At 36.0% G+C, this 19,685-nt stretch overlaps 2 protein-coding genes across 2 annotated transcripts in view; both read right to left on the reverse strand.

The window, feature by feature from the left end:
* Window positions 1–3,322: 3,322 nt before the first annotated feature.
* Window positions 3,323–7,301, reverse strand: LOC107590778 (canopy FGF signaling regulator 3). Its single transcript, XM_016279684.1, has 6 exons — window positions 7,094–7,301; window positions 6,628–6,754; window positions 6,189–6,285; window positions 5,964–6,086; window positions 5,032–5,149; window positions 3,323–3,941 (listed from the first exon to the last, which is right to left on the reverse strand). Exons 1-6 carry the CDS (start codon window positions 7,191–7,193, stop codon window positions 3,679–3,681), a joined length of 828 nt encoding a protein of 275 aa, XP_016135170.1. The 5' UTR covers window positions 7,194–7,301; the 3' UTR covers window positions 3,323–3,678.
* A 4,156-nt stretch (window positions 7,302–11,457) lies between these two features.
* The window catches only part of LOC107590730 (short transient receptor potential channel 5-like), a 78,416-nt gene continuing 70,188 nt past the window's right edge, over window positions 11,458–19,685 (reverse strand). Inside the window, exons 7-11 of the mRNA XM_016279641.1 lie at window positions 17,982–18,177; window positions 16,957–17,169; window positions 13,894–13,935; window positions 13,587–13,676; window positions 11,458–12,623 (exon numbers count right to left, since the gene is read on the reverse strand). Of these exons, the coding sequence (XP_016135127.1) occupies window positions 11,748–12,623; window positions 13,587–13,676; window positions 13,894–13,935; window positions 16,957–17,169; window positions 17,982–18,177 (1,417 nt within the window). The 3' untranslated portion in view covers window positions 11,458–11,747. The remainder of the gene's footprint in view (window positions 12,624–13,586; window positions 13,677–13,893; window positions 13,936–16,956; window positions 17,170–17,981; window positions 18,178–19,685) is intronic.

A 19,685-nucleotide genomic window follows, 5' to 3' on the forward strand; every position in this document is an offset into this window, starting at 1 on the left:
ATATTTTTCTTGCGCATACTTTAGAAATATCACCCGAGACCATAAATCTGTGGGGACCATAAATAGATTTGAAAACAATTTACTTGAAAAAATGGGAAATGGCCATTTGGGAACGTGGGAAAAGTGTGGTTTCAAAACTACAGCTAGCAAAAGATAGGAGCGGAAGATAAACACGTGTTTAGGATACAGAAAAGGCATCTGTTTTCCTATGATTGTTTTGTGAGAAATATATCAGCACTGTAAACTTGACTGTTGCATTTGTTTGTGCATTCAGTTAATTTCAGCATACTTGAAAATATATTAGTCTCTTGAGTCTCTGCGTTAAAGGAACTGCATAGAGGATATTGTGTGACCATTAACTAAGCAGACTGGAAGAAAAAAAATGAAACCAAGAATCATGAACATGATCCAATGCCTTGAAAAACATGGCTTTGAACCAATTTTCACTCAGATATGGCTAGTAATTTTCACTAATAATTACAATGAATCTGCATATAACACATTGAATTAAATGTGAAATTTGGAAGTAGAAAACTAATTACTATTTTCTTGTAAAACACTCTAACCAACTTAAAACAATTTTTTTTACAGTGTATAGCAGCAAAACAATACAGAAATGTTTTTCAATATTTTCTTTAAAATGATGGGCTGTGGGGTCTTTTTCAATTCCCTTAAGTGAGATCAACAGAAATGAGCCTGATATGTAAGATTATTCCCAGGATGCATTGAGGGTGGCTGCTGTTTTCTCAGGGTGGTGCAACTATGACTATAGATAGACATAGGCACTGATTGACGGATTTACCAACAACAGAAACATGAGTTTATTTTGTTACTTATAAAAAGGCTGCCCAGATATTTTTTAAACGTGATTTGAAGAAGCTGAGTTATAGACCCATTTCATGCACCACAGTCTTCAAATAAAGACGCACGTTGTGAAGAAAGCACTTAAATAAGACATGAAAAAATGTATGTTTAATTAGATTACCCATATTAGGGCACGACTGGATGGAAAGGCTGTGAAAGGAAATGATTAAATCGTGATGAAGGCATTGAACTCATGAACAACTTTTCTCTTGACATCTAAAGATGACCGAGGATGTTTTTCCTCATCTAAACTGGCCAGCGTTTTACTCTTTTGACTTGCACTGTGTAGAAGATTGAGAATGTTTCAGATGATACAAGGAAAAACTAATTTATATATTTATTTATAGTCCTACAATACTGTTCAAAAGTTTTGGGTCGCTAAGATTTTTAAAATATTTTCGAATGTAGTCTCATCATGGCTGCATACACTTGATTTAAAATACAGTAACTGTAATATTGTGAAATATTATGACAGTTTCAAATAACTTTTCTATTTTAATATATTTAAAAAAAGTAATTTATGCCTGTAATGGAAAAGCTGAGTTTTCAGCATCATTACTCCAGTCTTCAGTCACATGATTCTTCAGAAATGTGGTAAAGACACACACAGATGAATTATTATGTGGTTATTTGGGCACCATATCCGGGGGGAAACCATGCAGGGTCATATAAATGATATCTTAACAGCCAGACATGGCCAAAGACTGAGGAAAATAATATAAATAAACAACAAGGCCCAGAGAAAAGATATTCATATTCTTGCTCACACATACTGTCTCTGGTGTAATATAACAGGTGATTGCAATGTAAAAGATCAATATTTCAATTTCAGGCTGCATTTTTGTTCTCAGAGATTAGAGAACAATCAAATTCAAAATCTGCCAAAGGAAGCCTTACTCCCAGCCCTACTGATAACAAAAATGAAAAGGTTTTAGCCTGGGTGCAAGATGTTTGTTTTTGTGAATTATTAATTGAGATGTGTTTGTGCAAGCGAATAGCCATTTGCTCCAATACTGAAGGGCAAATAATACAGATTGCCCAAACATAACAGAAGAGGAATGTGACATTGAGAAGTGGAAATGCAGACTAGGCCTTCTGCACTGCAGCAGGGACACTTACTGATAAACAGGCCTCGTGACAGACAGAGCAACGCTGAAGCTTCCTCATAACACACTGTTTATTTACATCAGCCTGAAGAGCTTTGATAGACTGGTGGCAAGTCGTTTATCCACATTTATTCTAAGAAAAGAAGAAAGAAATGTTACTGGATTTCAAATAGTTCCGTTTCTAATGGTTTTCTTTTCTTTCTGTTGAAACGAAGACAAATTAATAAATAGGAAACAGTTATCAAAATATGTCTGTATCTTAAAATAAACTAATTTGAGATCATTTTAAAACAATATATATGGCTACTGTTCTCAGTTGCAACAAATTACCTAGAAATCATCGTTAGTCCGTCGTAGCCACAGATTGGCCCACACTCAAAACTTCTCGAATCTCTCAACAAGCAAGGATTTGTTCTCATTACCACCCCTTGTGTTTAAGGCTGCAAAACTACTGTTAAAACACATTTCCCTCTGACTGTTTTGCAAAAAAATTTTTTTTTTTAAATCAGCCAAACAGTTGTCAGTTTTCTTTTTTTATTCATCATTCATCTACACTTCACCAAACGCTTATCAAAAGCCTCAGCCAATGAGCTGCTGCCAAGAAACACAAAACCTGCACACGTTCCTCCCATTACAACATTTGCATATACAGCTCAATCTCAGGCCAATAACTTTCACAAACACTCCACACTGCACTCCTAACAACACTAATCTGAATATGCATACAAACACCTGCAAGAGCACACACACACACCTTTTGGAAATAGTGACGCCTGTTATCAGATAAACAGTTTAAGTAAACAAGCACCTTAAGTAACTCAAACATTCCCTATACGTGACATCACATACACAAACACTACAAATGCAAAAAAATAAAAAATGAACAGATCAAGCAAAAATGGTACACCCATATTTGGATAACAGAAAGAATGAAAAGGTCCCAACTTCTTGGAATGGCAAACTACTTTCTCAGGGTTTCTCCCATTATCTGCTTTACTGAAATGAGAGATGTGGGAAATTTAGAGACTTTACAAGATGCCAAGTTCAGAATATTCGAGCTTAAAAAAATTCACATTTTATGCATATGTTGAAACACAAAACACAATTTGCATTTGTTGGACCACATAAAATATGATCCTATACAGAAACGGGTAAAAATCTCATTTGTACCGCATAATTATATTAATACTGAAAATAGCTCAAAGTATGTATTTCCTTATTGGAATCCATGAGTGATCTATACTATGAAATTAAAGGCAATTAAAAGTAACAGTAAGCATAGGACAACTTTAAAAAGACTTTTTAGTGTCTGCATCCTGCTTAATGGTCGTTTTTTTTTGGGGGGGGGGGGGGGGGGGGGAAATCAGCGAGATGAGTCAGAGGAATAGAAATGAGAACCATAAGAAGGATTTCCAGAATCCATTCCAACAGCATGCCAACAACTAGCATGAGAACAAACACAAGCAAACATTTGAATCCAAGCTCTGATTTGACTGGTCTAGCTGCCATTTTTGGATTTGAAATGGCATTTGTTTTTAGCTTGTTCCTGGATGGAGTTAATGTTAACATTCAAGTGACGTGTTCAATCTGATCTAGAATGAGGACCTCAGCGTTACCTTCTTCTAATAGACTAAAATGCAATGTTCATTTCGGTATCAGTAGTAAATTTAGATAAAGGAAAAAAAAATATTGAAAGGAAAGAAATCTATCAGAGTTCAGTTTTATCCTGATTAAGAGTAACTTTCTTCTGGATCTCCTCCTCATCTGAGGTGTATCCAGCTTCTTCAGTTTTCCGTTTGCTGGTCTCCGTGTCAGTCAGCTTGGACTTTTTCTTCTTCTTTACCTTTTTCTCCTTTTTCTGCTCATCCTCGCTGTCTTTGCCCTTTTTCTTTTTGCCCTTCTTTTTCTTCTTGTCCTCTGCGATAGCAGCTGCGTCTCCCTTTTTCCCACTCCATTTCTCTTTAAGACAGTCTGCAGAGAGAATCAGAGGTAGATGTTTTGCACGATCCTGATCTTTATACTGACTGTCCTCACTGTTATTAGCAACAAGAGATCAAATCACAGCTGCATGTTCGGGAAGTGATGTCTTTTTCTGGCAGATCTATATTAGTTGCTATAGCAATGGCATAAGAGCCAGTACAATGCCAAATTAATCTTTTATAACAGAAAGCAACAAGCTGGTGATATGAAGGCAGACTGCTAATAATTTGTATTTGCTCCTTTACACCATGACCAACTGGTATTTCATTACTGGATTCATTACTTCTGGATAGTACTTCACAAATAGTAATTTGACAAATATGTTTACAATGTTGTACTGTTTTTATTTAACATAGATATGTGAATTATTTTATTTATATATATATATATATATACAGTGGGTACGGAAAGTATTCAGACCCCCTTACATTTTTCACTCTTTGTTGTATTGCAGCCATTTGCTAAAATCATTTAAGTTAATTTTTTTTCCTCAATGTACATATGGGGTGCTGTGTGTACATTAATGATGAAAAAAAATTAACTTCAGTGATTTTAGCAAATGGCTGCAATATAACAAAGAGAGAAAAATTTAAGGGGGTCTGAATACTTTCCGTACCCACTGTATATCGTTGAATATATTTTACAATGTAATTTATTCTTGTGATGACAAAGCTGAATATAACCAGTCTTCAGTGTCAGATGATCTTTCAGAAATCATTCTAATATGTTGACTTGGTGCTCACAAAACATTTTTCTTTGCTTTTTTGTGTGTGCAATTTTATGTATGTTTACTAAATAAAAGCATTAATTCCTTAAAAAAAAAATATATATATATATATGCGTGTTTTTTTTTTTTTTTGCTCTGCTCTACACATTAAAGTATGTCCTTTACTATTACTGCTCCTGTGGCCTTGAGTAGTTGTCTGTGAATTCTTCCTAGAAACAACAGCTCTTAAATCTGGAGCCAATAAAAGAGATCAAGAGGTTTAGTCTTTAAGTAGTCATAATATTATGTCTAGAGCGGTTTAACTGATATAAAAGGGGTTGTGATTGAGTAAAACAGCTGTTAGTTTCACATTACCGGTGTCTTGTCCTTTCAGCACATGTTTTTCACACAGGTAAGTGGTGAGATCTTCCTCCTGGCTGCCTTTATACCAGTCTTCAATGACTTCTTCATACTGCTCTACCATCACATCACACTGAGGGGAAGAAAACACACATATTTCCCATTTACCTGTACATATACTGCACTAACATTTATGTTAAGGCTGGCAAAGGTATAGCTCAAAAAAGAAAAAATAATCAAAGATTTTTTTTACTTTATATACACACACACAAACACACACACACACATACACACACACACACAAATAACATACTGGTTTGAAACAATATTGTTAAAACTTTATATAAACATTAATAATATATATTTAGGCAGGGATTTTTTTTATGCCCACCGAGACTGCATTTATTTGATCAAAAATAGAGTAGAAACAGTAATACAGTGAAATATTATTGCAATTTAAATGAACTGCTTTCTATTTTAATTTGTTATTCATTTCTGTAATAAAGCTGAATTCTCATTAGCCACTATTCCAGTCCTCAGTGTCACATGATCCTTCAGAAATTGCATTAATATGCTGATTTACTTTTCACGAAAAATGTCTCATTATTATCAATGTTAAAAACAGTTGTCCTGCTAAATATTTTTTTTTAATATTTCGTTTTTCAAGATTCTTTGATGCATAGAACGTTAAAAGGAACAGCATTTATTTGAAATAGAAATATTCTGTAATATTATAAATGTCTTTACTGTCACTTTTGATCAATTTAATGCATCCTTGAAAAATAAAAGTATTATTTTCTTTAAAAACAAATCCTAACGACCCCAAACTTTTTAACAATAGTGTATCTATGGTTACATTTCAGCAAATTCTAAATGAATGACATTAATGGCAAAACTTAACCCACTAATAACCCTAATTCTAAGATCTCTCGGTCACTCACACACACCTGTTTTTTGAGATCAGCCACTTCTGCACTGGTCTCGTTCCACAGCTCATAGGGAATGTCCATGACCACCTTCACACCTTTATTAACCAGGTTATGTAAGGTAGAGAATGTCTCAGACATACCCTGAACAGAGAAAGAGAAAGAGAAGTTATAATGCAGTATGCAATAAAATAATTCAAACTTAAACATAAAGGGTGTAGAAGAGAAGGAAAAGTTGTATCCAACCTTTGCAAAGCGATTACTTCCGACTCTCTCTTTGTGTAGATTGTACTGCATAATCCTTGAGCAAACGTTCTCCATCACCTCTATGAAACGAATATCACTGAAAAGCAAAAGACATTGCTCAATAAAATGTATAAGTCAGACTGCATCCAAAAACAGTATGCACAAGTTTACGTCATTTCAAGACCAGAATCAGTTGATGAATGCTGGTAACCAAATAAATGATGGTAGCCATTGACTTCCATAGTATGGAGTGAAAAAAAAAAAAGGAAGTCAATGGCTACCATCAGCTGTTAAATTAACATTCTTCAAAATATCTTCATTTGTGTTCAACAGAAGAAAGAAACTCTTACAGGTTTGAAACAACTTGTGGGTGCGTATATAATGACAGAATTTTCATTTTTAAGGTCAGGGTTTGCATTGAGAATAAAAAGTGACTTACGATTTGACATATTTGATTGGCGGTGCACCTTTATCATCCAGGAAGTGGTAGTTGGTTTCAATCACTTCTTTTGTTTTGCCAGTCTCTTCAAATGCAGACTTCATCTCAATACTAAGAAATTTGCACACTATAAAAACATACAGAACATATTCAGCATCAGAAGAGGAACAGAAAGCAGCTGTGCCTCAAAACCTAGTGTGCTGCCTACATAGACAGCATTGTTTGTCATTACAGGCCAATTCAAACATTCCAAACATGCAGCCTACGTAGGCAGCACACTAGGTTTGGAGACACATCCAGTGAGGTCGGTTTAAAAGAGGAAACCTGCTGCTCAGGCCTATTATATTGTGTAAAATATGTGTCTGCGATTGCATTAGATGATTTGATCAAGCACTGAAAATAAGCGATCATGATGAATTTAAAACAAAATATTGATTCACTATAAATTAGAACAGTCTAACGTTACCTTCACATTTATTTGGCAGATGCACCCATTCATCGTCTCCGCTTTTGCTTGCAGCTGTGGCACTTACGAGAAACAACACAACGCACATAAAAACATTCATTTTGTTAGTAGGACATTTTTACAATGTGCAATACGAAAACACCGACCATGTTTATTTATCTAATATCTAGCCACTATTTCTTCTGAAGCTTTCACTTCCGCTGTGGCAGGTTGGCGCAGACGCTGCGCGGAGTGGACCAATCACAGACGCCGATGTGGAAAGAGCGAGCCAATGAGAAACGTGGGCGGGGTCTGGGACATCATGCAGTTTGAGATGTTTATGACAGGGTGGTTTGATGTATTTTTAACAGTGCATTTTAAATAAATATGGAAAGGTACGTTTTCTTGAACATTGTAGAAATTCCTCTTATGCAGATCAGGTTCCAGAACCCATTTTCGTGTTGATATGACGTAAATAAATAAAATATACCAAAGAAAGTGTTGACGACGCAACCACCAGAGGGCATTACACTCCACATAATTAGATCTGGTCCAGGACCAGGACTTTAAAATTGCACTCATAAATTAGTATGTCATGTTTACCCATTACTAGCAGTGTTGGCTAATCTTAGCCTGCCAAAGACCCTCAGCAATATTTTATTCACAAGTGTCCCACTGATTTGCAGAGGCATTTTATTTTTATTCCGTCGTGGTAAATCTAATACATTTGTACTAATAAGATATTTTAGATCTAAGGACGTATTTATTTACTTTTCTAAGATGAACAATTTTTCTGTCGTGTTGAATCGCCACTTCATGTCCAATGTAAAATCCTGAGCCCAAAGTGAAAGCTGAAGGCCACTGTCCTACATTAAAGGACAACAATTTTACATGCATAAAAATGTTTATACACTTGTACACTCATATGCATTTTAATAAGGAATGTCATTGAAATGCAATGCAAATGCACCGCTTTTATCTGATTTTACCCAAACAAACTAATTTATAGGCAGCTCAAAAATCATTCTAATATACAGTATATATATATATACCACATGGATCATTTGTACCATGCAATATATCAAAGTGCAAGGTATCAAAGTAAAAGTTTGACAACTATTGTATGATGATAATGGCATTGTATGGTATTTTAAAGTACTTTTTTTATTACTGCCAAAAATCTGGCCTTACTCAATTTACTGTACATCTTAGGATGCGGCCAGGAAAGAGTAGAGCACAAATCCACATTTATATCTTGTCGGGAAATGGCAAGAAATCAAAGACATCACCAGGGTTATTCAGCTTTATTGAATCTGCATATTCGGCATTCCCTTGAGTTCAGTTTCTGGCTGTCAGAACTACTTTTTTTATCTTCATCGTATGTTCACACATTTCCAAGGAAAAGTAGAAAGTGGTAAGAATCATACAAGAGGAGCATGTATTTCATTCAAGTGTTTACATAAGCATTTACAGCACCTTGCCAAAAGTAATCAGGCCTTGACCAATTCTGTCATGTTACTGGATTACACAGTCCTACATTGCAATTGTGTCCTTTGTGTGGTTTCATTTGAAAGCACTGAAACAAATTTCCTAAAATGTGACATTGTTTTGTTGCGTTCAGTCCCTGCATAGTAATATCTTGAAACCTTTTGCAGCTGATAGCAACACTCAAAAATGTTAACCCAGTGCCATTAAGACATTAATATTTTATTGAACTTTTTTTTATATAAATGCCACATCATTATATATTTTCAAACTGATTATCTATGCTAATTTTTAGATTATTTGTGCCCCTTCACCACTTTTTATTTATATTTTCCGGCACAATGTAAAATTAAAATAATTTCTAATTACAAGTTCAATGTCATATTTACAATAGAATAAAATATCAGAGTTGGTAAAATGTCTGAATATTTTTCCAAGGCGCTGTACATGGTTTGTCAGCATTCATCATCGCAGAGCAGGGGGATGTCTTATTCGATGCATGTCCCTGGACATCTCCCCCATACCTGATTATAATATGCTAATTAATATTCACATACAGTAAAAAGTAAGCAGTCAAAGAAAAAAAAAAACAGCTCCAAAACATTATAATAGTATAATGTATAAATAATGTCTGTCTAGACTAAAACAGTCTTGAAATTAAATCATTTGTACATGCTATTTGAAATACAAAAATAAGATTTCAGTCATGTTAGATTCTAGCATAACTTCAGCCCTCCGGGTGCATAACAAGAGTAATATCACACTATGATGTGCACATATCATAGCACTAAAGTGAAAAACCTTCACCGCATGAATGCCAACCGCTCACTGATAAAGAAAAAATATTTTTTTCCACTAAGGAAAAAAAAAAATCCTTTTCCACCAAGAGGATGATATCCTTAAACATACACATCTCCATATGAGATGTTTCTTGCTGATGTACACTTGCCAATGAGAAGTTGGTGATAGAGTTGAGTTTTGAATTGAATGGCATGAATTGGTTGACTGCTGTGGTTTAGGGTTAAAATCAACATAAACTATTTTACTAATATATTTGTTTAATCTATTCATTGTAAAAATAAATAAATGTAATAAATAAAGTGGGATGGGACTTGGTTTTATCCATGAAGGTCAAGTTTACCTTCCCCAATAGCATCCAAGTAGTAACACTATTCAAATATATCAATTATTTGCTATTATTGTTGTAACCTTTTTAAAATGAATTTTAACCAGCATTCAATTACTGCACTAACAATTCAATAATAAAATGTTGAAATGGATAATTAATATTAACAGCCTGCACAGACTACTTAATTTCAAATCAAAAAGAAAAGTTGTTTTAGACACTGATCAAGTATTTGATGAAGACAAACAATTTTATCTTTGGACTAACATGCGTTGATTAAAGGGTCATAGGATGCTGCTAAAAAGAACATTATTTTGTGTATTTGGTGTAATGAAATGTGTTTACGCAGTTTAAGGTTAAAAAAACTAATTTTCCACATACTGTACATTATTGTTTCTCCTCTATGCCCTGCCTTTCTGAAACAGTCTGAAAAAGCGAGATGTGCTCTGATTGGCCAGCTATCCAGTGCGTTGTGATTGGCCGAATTCCTCAAGCGTGTGACGGAAATGTAACGTCACTTCCCATATTGTGGTGCCAGCGGCAACCACATGTGATGACCCCGGGCTGAACTCCGCTTCGTCCACGGTGAAAGCCGATCCGGCGATCCACAGCGCGAAGTTGAAGTATTTCCTCAGCGACCAGCACGGATCAGCTCTAGGCATGATGAAGCGATATCGTCCTCTTTTGGAAGGCCAAACAAAGTAGTTTCGCTTTCACAACGAAACACAGTGTCTCCACAACATGGCGGCGGCGGCAACAATACTTCAGCGAAAATAAAAGTTACGCCTTCTTTCTTTGCGTGAACATTTGGGCGGTGTTATGCAAATCTTCCCAGATAGTGACGTAGACATGTGGGGGCGTGTTAGAACGAGCCGTTTTAGGTAGGTGTGGTTGACTCTTAACTTTTATAAAGAATATCTCTTTGGATTTGAGACTTTAGTCTTTGCAACTTTACAGATCTTCTTTATGCACCAAGAGCTTGTAACACTCCAAAGAGAAAGGAAAAATTTAAATTGCATCATATGACCCCTTTAATCATACACAATGATGACTGGAATATGTATTAAGAAAATAAAAAGTCAAATTTGATATTATTTATGGATAGTTCACCCAAAAATGAACTTTTACTCACCCTCATGTCGTTCCAAATCTGTATGACTTACTGTGTTCTGTGGAACATAAAAGAAGATATTTTGAGATATGTCTTTGTCATTTTCACATTTCTGGGGTTCTTAGAAGTGGAAATTGTCATAGTTGGGTAAACTTCTATAGTGGTGAATGGAAACTACAATAAATATAATTTTTGCATTTCCATTTGCAGCAATAGTAAAAGAAAAATCCACAATAGTGATTCAATGACTTTCCAAAAGAGTAAAACATATTGAGAGACTGATTACGTTGGTCAGAATAAAGAGAAATGTCAGATTTGCCATCACTCCCTCAGCTGTTGTATTAGAAGCACTCACGCAGCAGTGTTTGCTAGTTTTATGTAATTCAGTGCCAGGGTAAGAAAACACAGTGTTATAAATGTAAAATGAATATGAAAATGAAAATTAAAAAAAATGCTGCTAGATGTATGATGTTAATAACTGTGGAAACACATCATCACAATCTGGGAAAATGGTCTATAGAAGTCATTGATAACAAACTGTTTTTGTCTTCAAAATATCTTCTGTAGAAGGAAAAAGAAATCATACAGGTTTAGAACGACATGAAGGGGAGTAACTGATTCAACTTTTCATTTTTGTGTGAACTATCCTTTTAATGATGTGATGTAATGAAGACACAAAAATTCAACCTGGTTTGCGTTTGTCTGCTCTGCTGACTATGGCACTTTTCTGTCCCTTCTGCATCTCTTGTCGTTCATCATTTCATTTACTCATCTCATCTGTCTTGTAAATGACCTTCGATTTGGTTAAATCCCAGAAAGAAATATTGAAACAAATATTGCAGCAGCAAACAAAAGAACAAACAGAAGAATTGGTTGTGGTTAAGGTAATAGTTATTGATATCATCACTGATTATTGTTATTATCAAAGTGCTGTACAGTACATACTCGCAATACTATAGCTGCGTGGTAACCGAATCGTCCTGCTCCGTTACCCAGTGGGAGGAGTCTGGCGTTTGTCCGCCACAGGGACCGACCAATGCCTGGAACACGTCCTCATTTGAGTCCAGGAGGCGGGAGCTGGAGGCGGAGAAACTGGAAGCACAGTGCAGGGAAGAGGGTGGGGACAGAGGTCCTAATGTCAGTAAAACATCCCTCCCATTAGCTCTCTGTCCATTTGTTGTCATGGCATTGTCGCCCTCATTTAAAACAGCCACATCCACCTGATTAAGGTTGGTCTCGCTGCGGGTGACGGGACCATCACCCCTTGTGAAGCCCAAGTCATGCCAAGCCCCCGGCGGTTGAAGCAATCCATCTGAGATAGTGTAGGTTGCAGCAGTAACACCTGCAGGCTGTGGAAGGTGGCTGCCCATGCGTGAGAACAGCAGCCCGAGCCGTCTGAAGGAGTTCTTCTTGGAACTAGAGAAGCGTGAAAAGCGCCTCCAAGTTCGTGAAAGTGCAGGTCTAGCTGCAGCCACTGAGGACAGGGAAGAGGAGGGTGAGGGGTTCTTCCTCAGTCCGTTGATCTTTGGTTTACCCTCCCTGTATGCAGACGATGCCGCTGTCGTCGATGTGGCCACCTCCATTCCGGAGATGGAGTGAAAGAGGGCAGAGACTCCGTACGATGGATCCGAAGGTGTAATGGTTTTGAAAGACACACCTTTGGCCCCGATGCTGCTCCCATCGCTGTGGTGACAGGCCTCGCCATCGTCGCTGAGCTCGTCTCGAAGCGTCGCCTCACTGCTGGAGGAATAGTTCCATCGGGGCGGCTTTCGGTTGCCTAGAAGGTCCAAAACTTCATAGCGGAAACTGGAAATGTCCTGTTTCAGCTCCTACGGCAGAGCATTATTACAGAATTACATAATGCATTCTAAAAATATCCTTAATTTTACCACACCAGAAATGACAGATTCTAAGACGTTTCATGACAAAACTTGATCACAACAAGTCAGAATCTTTTTTTCAGAACATATTTGATGTACTGTAATTAGAAAACAGATTTTAAACCTCCTGAGATTTCTCTGTGGGTGGAGAAGGAAAAAATCTAGAGGACTGGAATGGATTGATTTTATTGTTGTTGCTTCATGTCTTAACTGAATGCAATGCAATAATAAAGTTAAAAAAAAAAACATTTCATTAACTGATATAATGTTAATAAGTAATAAAATTGTGACTTAATATATATAATATACTGACAACCACCTGAGAACACCGAAAGTTACATGAACGTTCATCACAAGCAGCTTTTCCACAAGCACACTTATACACACAAATACAAGACACCATCATAGAAACACATGACACTAAAATAATGCAATAAACATTAATGTAATAACATAAGATGTAACAAAACCCTAATGAACATAAGGGATAAAAAATAAGAAACACAATTATTTGAAATGAAAACCATGTTAATCAATGTAAATAAGATGACATGTTCTTTCTCGCTTACAAAAACTGTACTTTTAACAGTATTTTACTGTAAAAGTCTATTACAGCATATTTTATTTTTTTTTTATTTTACATTAAAATGACCATAATTCTCTCTCTCTTTCTCTCTCTCTCTTTCTCTCTTTCTCTCTCTCTCTCTCTCTCTCTCTCTCTCTATATATATAAGCTAAAAATGTATCAATGAGTGTGCTAATGATTGCAAATAAATATTATAAGATCTCCAGATTTTTTGGAAACACTGGGGCATTTGAAGAATGATTACTTGTGTCATTGTTTCTGTTGGTAAGCATGCATTTCCTGATGTTTATGCAAGATAAATAGAGAACAGTCGGTTTCAGAAGCACCTTAAAATTCTCCTCTGTCAGCCCTTCGCTTGTCTTGGCGCTGCGGATCATGGACGCCACATATCTCTTCACTAGACTACGGATGACCTCCTGAGGGTTGAAGGAGAAGAAGAGAAAGCAAGCAATCAGACAGAACTCCCTAATCTTGTTAATCTGGAAATGTACAGCTGGATCTTTGGTGTGACAGTGCAAGGAAAAAGAGAGACATGGAAAACAAAGCCAGAGGCGAAGCGATGTAATGCAATTACATGCACATTGTTTGTATTCTCGCATGTGTGTAATTGCAGAGTTTTATCTGCTGGCATACCTGATAATGCTGATTCTGTATCAGCCTGTCAGCATGCTTTTCCTGAAAGGAGAAACAAATATTCACACTGTAATTATGCAGGGTAATTGAACTCATTAACTAATCAAATACATGACACTTTTATTTATTTGTTTTGTTGGATAATTATTCATTTTAAATCCCAGGGTCATTCACAAGAAACTCCATCCCCATCATTAATTAATGAATAATAATATAATGAATGAATGAAATTATAAATTCATTATATAGTTATAAATAGTGTAGAATAAAGCATTAATTGTGTTTGTCACCCAATACTAATGTTCCCATTATTCACCATTGACATTCAAATGACAGAATAATAAACCATATTTGAGAAAATTGTGATTTTATTGGAAAGTTTTGCTGCTTAATGTCTGTGAAAACCATGATACATTTTTTCAGGATTCTTTGATGAATAGAATGTTCAAGAGAACAGCCTTTATTTGAAACAGAAATGTTTTGTAATATTATAAATATCTTTATAGACACTTTTGATCAATGTAATGCATCCTTTCTGAATTAAAGTACTTAAAAAATGACCCAAAACATTTCAATGGTAGCATATATACTGAGCTGATGGTTTTTGAAAAAAAAAAAAAAAAAAAAGAGATAGTTTGATCACATGACTAAGACATGTTGTACTCTATCTGCGGATGCTGCTGATCCTCTGGTAGGACATTTAGACTGATGCAGATTGCTCCAAAAAAGTCTGACAGTAACTCATTTCATGGAAATGAAGAAACAATTTGGTTTTATAGCAACACTTTCCTATAACATCCATAATGGGAGAATCAATCAAAATTTTCAAATGCGATTTCAATGCAAATTTTCATGTGCAGTTGGCTATATACTCCCTGTCCAGCCCTAAAATGCTTTTGCATTGTATTGAGATGTCCTGCATTGCTGCGGGTCCAACGGGAATACTGATATTTGTACACTCTGAAAACAAGGACAAAATCTAATGTGCACTTACACATGCAAATAAAGTGATTCTGATTTTGCAGTGTGAGCTGAGAGATTCTTAGTATTCTTATCAGATATTGCAGGAACGCTGCTCTCCTTGTAGCTCTACATGTAGGCAGCTTTATATAATGATCAAGGTTTGATCCCAGCTCAGCGATGCCAGCAAACATGTGGGAGAGAGTTTTGAGTAAGTGTGCTTCAGTTGTGTGTATGCGTGTGTGTGTGTGCATGAATGACAGTGTGAGAAAGAGAAAGAGAGAGAGTGCATGAGCATCTGTATTGAAGCAGGCCAATAAAGGCCGTGCAGAGAGATGGATTTGTACTAAAAGTGAGTCAGGTGGAACAAGAGAGGATATATTAGAAACAGAGATGACGAGAGTCCCGGGAGTTTCGAGGGGAGTTGCATGGCAACACAGGAGGTTAAACTCCAGACAGACTCGAGCCATGTTACACCTCATTACATCATCAAAGGAGAAATAGAAACTCGTTGAATAAAAAATTATTTTCTTCATAGAAATTTCATTAATTTATATGAAACTTCACTTCACTGATTCAATTGAAATGAAATTTGCTACCACTCAGGCCACTCTGAATGAAGCCAGTAGTTGACGTTTGGGGGGAGGGAGGCTAACAGGCCGGTTTTGACAAAAGACCTGTTTCATGAATATTATTAATGAGGTTAAGCTGACGGTAACTTTTCTGGTTATCTAACCTAATTAATAGGTCATGCGCCAAGCCTTTGCCATAGTAGGACTGATAAATGGGTAGTTGACCTGCTAAACATACTAAACTACATCTAAAACTATTTTAAACAGTATGTCACCAGTCATTTTATAATAATTATACATGGCACTTTCTTGACTTCATTTTAGAGACAAAGAATAATTGTACTTTGAAAAAATATCTTACTGAACAGTAGTGTATCTCTTAACTAAAACTTGATCACCACTACTTGTCTTCAGTAGTTTCTTTCAAATGGTCTTGCAGCATGAATTTTTTAAAGAAAATAATACTTTTTTATTCAGTAAGAATGCATAAAATTGTTATAAAGTGACAGTAACAACATTAATGATCTTACAAAAGATTTCTATTTCAAATAAATGCTGTTCTTTTGAACTTTCTATTCATTAAATAATTCTGAAATAAATATATCATGGTTTCAACAAAAAATATTAAACAGCACAACTGTTTTCAACACTGTCAATAAACAAAATGTTTCTTAAGCAGCAAATTAGCATATCAGAATGATTTCATGTGACAGACTGGAGTAATGATGCTGAAAATTCAGCTTTGCATCACAGGAATAAATTACATTTTAAAATATATTAAAATAGAAAAAAAACAATTTAAATTGCAATAATATTTTACATTTTTGCAGTTTTACTGTATCTCTGATTAAATAAATGCAGCCTTTGTTGAGCATAAGAGATTCTCTGAAAATATCTTACCGACCCCCGATTTTTTTAACAGTAGTGTTTATACTTTGCCCTTGATGTTAATAAAAAAGAAAGCATGGTCATGTTATTCACAATTAGTGTATATGTACATAATATGTTTGAGTTATATGGTGTTGTAGACATACAGTACCACATTGATGTCACTGTTTCTGGAGATCAAGGTCGGTAGTAGAATATTTGATCTCAGAAATGACTAAATTGTAAATTATAGATTATAAATTTAATTTACAAAATTGTGTAAACACGTCCTCACAGACTTTTGAAAGTTATGCTAGATTTTTAAGCAGCTTTTGTTAAAGTCAAAGGTTTTAATATGTATTTTTCTCACCCGGTGATATCTGAAAATAATGCATGATGATACCAGTCTAAACAAAATTACTGCATCCCACTATGAGTCAAAAACCAATAGTTCAAAAGCAATAAAAATGTAAATGGGCTGTTTTAGCATTCAGTGTGCTGATATATGTGTGTGGCTGTGCTGTTAGTCATTGTAATGGGTAATCAGTTACACAATGAGCCAGCTGCATTGTGCTTAAAGTGTAATTTAAACCAGAACCACTTGATCAGATTCAGATGAAATCACAGTGCGAATGTTCGAATGGATTCAGGTTGTTTTCTTTACCGTAAACTCCTTCAGATTCTCATGTTTATGGGGGTCTTCTTTAGGCGGAGCAGCCTCCGACCCACAGAGCCGCCCGTGTACCCATTGACACAGGTACCAGAATGACTTAGGACTGGGGATGGCGTTGAATGGTGGGGGGAGTGTCCCGCCCTCATCGAAATAACTCATCCACAGCTTGGTTCGAGCAAACTTCCACTCAATGTCAGCATGGTCCTAAGGCACAGTGACAAATAAATTATTAATAATATGAAATGAATGATAAAGTGAGAAAAATCAATGAAGTGTGAGATAGTCAACCTATGTATCCAAAATGTATAAAACATTTATATTTATATTACACAGTGTATTTTAAAAACATATGAATGAGCATTTGTTACGATGAACAAAAGTGTGGGGTCAGTCATATATATATATATATTATTATTTTTTTTTTTTTTATAAACTAACACTTTTATTCAGCAAGCATGCAATAAACTGATCAAAAGTTACACTAAAGACATGTATGATGTTACAAAAGATTTCAATTTCAAATGTTGTTATTTTGACCTTTCTATTCATCAAAGAAAGCTGAAAAAATGTATCAGTTTCCACAAAAATATTAAACAGCCAAAACTGTTTTCAACATTGATGAAAAAAAGAAGAAATGTTGCACCAAATCTGAATATCAGAAATATTTCTGAAAGATCATGTGACACTGAATTGCTTTGCCATCACAGGAAACTAGTAATATTTCACAATATTATTGTTGTTACTGTATTTTTGATCAAATTAAGGAAGCCTTGATAACCATGAGATGTCTTTCTAGAACATTAAAACATCTTACCAACCCCAACATTTTCAATCAAAATTTGACTAGAAAAAGACTAGAATTTCTATTCATCAGGAAGTGATATAATGTGGAGCATAAAAAAGACACCATTAAGTTAATATGGGAACCTGCTTGCAATTTGTTGGCCAGTCATCTGCATATTTGTGTGTAATACAGAATAATTCTGACTTTTTAAATTCTTGTTGTCAGTACTCACAGCAATGAGCTGGTAGGAGTTGTTCATCATAGCGATGAGCATGTTAAGGAGAACCACCAGTGAGATGACATTGTAGGTGCCAAACATGGTGGCTCCAACAAACTCAGTGAACTCGTGCCGAGCTTTCACATTTGTTACATACAGATTCAGGAGGCCAAATATCGACCAGAACAGAGACTGAAGTGTTTCAAATAACCTGGAAGACAGATGGAGAAACAGAAGGCAAGAAAGAGAGAGAGATAAAACATGAATCAGAGTATTGCGCAACAACAACACAGATGCATTTAGAATGGGACAGAGAAGATCACAAAGCTCCAGGGCTAAATGGTTAATTAGTAAATAATGAGAAATGGATCAAGTTATTAAAAAATGTGCGTGAATGAAATACTGTGAGAGATTATGAATAAGGAAATATGGGAGATGAGGGCCATTGTCACCAACAAACTCAGTGAACTCAAATTCATTTAATAAGACATATTATATTATTATATTATATTAAAAAGAAAAGTACACACACTCTAAACATATACAGTAAATAAACAGCACTGATCCAGACTGTCTGTATATGTATATATTTATGTATGTATGTATGTGTAACGGAGGCCAGCGAGTAGGTGCTGTGCAGGTAAACCTCACTCCCCTGATCTCAAGAGACACACTAGCGACCTTGAGCCTCCTTGTTAGTGCGCCCGCCTCCCATGCCGAAGACCTGGGTTCGAGACCCACTCGGAGCGAGAACGAGGTGTGGCAGTGAGGACCCGGGAGAGAGGGGTTACATTGGTGCCATGACCCGGATGGGAGTGAGGTTTAGGGGGGTGAGTGTAACGGAGGCCAGCGAGTAGGTGCTGTGCAGGTAAACCTCACTCCCCTGATCTCAAGAGACGCACTAGCGACTGATGCTAGAGGTTGCAGTCTTCAGCCTCCTTGTTAGTGCGCCCGCCTCCCATGCCGGAGACCCACTTGGAGCTAGAACGAGGTGTGGCAGTGAGGACCCGGGAGAGAGGGGTTACATACATATGTATGTAGATAGATAATCTTCATATTCTTTGCACTGGCAGTCTGAAAATGTATTTAAAATTTAATGAATTGCACAAATTGATGGTTTACACGCACAAAAACATGCACTAACAATATGACACGAGGCTGTCACGGCTGTGTAAATAACCTTGCTAGAAGCTACAGTATTACAATGTACAACATCAAAAGTATCTAAGATTCAAAGTTTGTGTGTCTACGAGCTCCCTTAGGGTGAAAGGAATTGTGATTTTTTTTCGTCACATTAAATATTCAACATTGACTTTCATCAAAGTCTTGGCAGAGATAAATACAAATTGGTTTCCTGAACATTGGAAAAAAGGAGTTGAACTGAAAAAAGCAGAACTGAAAGAATGTAGCACCGTGGATCACCAATGAAAGCAAGTATTAAACTGCCTTTGATAGAGTTTGATTTGAGAAACTTCAGTGGCACAGGCATAGTAAGACTGTTGAGCAAGACAGCTGAGCAAAACACAGCAAGACTACTGAAAGAACGCTGACAACAAAAAGTGCTGTGTCCAGGAATCCAGTGTGACAGATGAAAAAAAGTACTTTATTTTGTATTTGTTTCACTGCCTTTAATTCTCAACAGCACGTGCAGTGGCAGCCCTTGCTCACTTTGTGCCCTAGGCAAGATAAAAATTGGCCAAAAACACCCCCAACAACATG

Source organism: Sinocyclocheilus grahami, unplaced genomic scaffold (assembly GCF_001515645.1).
Source record: "Sinocyclocheilus grahami isolate Dianchi unplaced genomic scaffold, SAMN03320097.WGS_v1.1 scaffold132.1, whole genome shotgun sequence".
Lineage (NCBI taxonomy): Eukaryota > Metazoa > Chordata > Actinopteri > Cypriniformes > Cyprinidae > Sinocyclocheilus > Sinocyclocheilus grahami.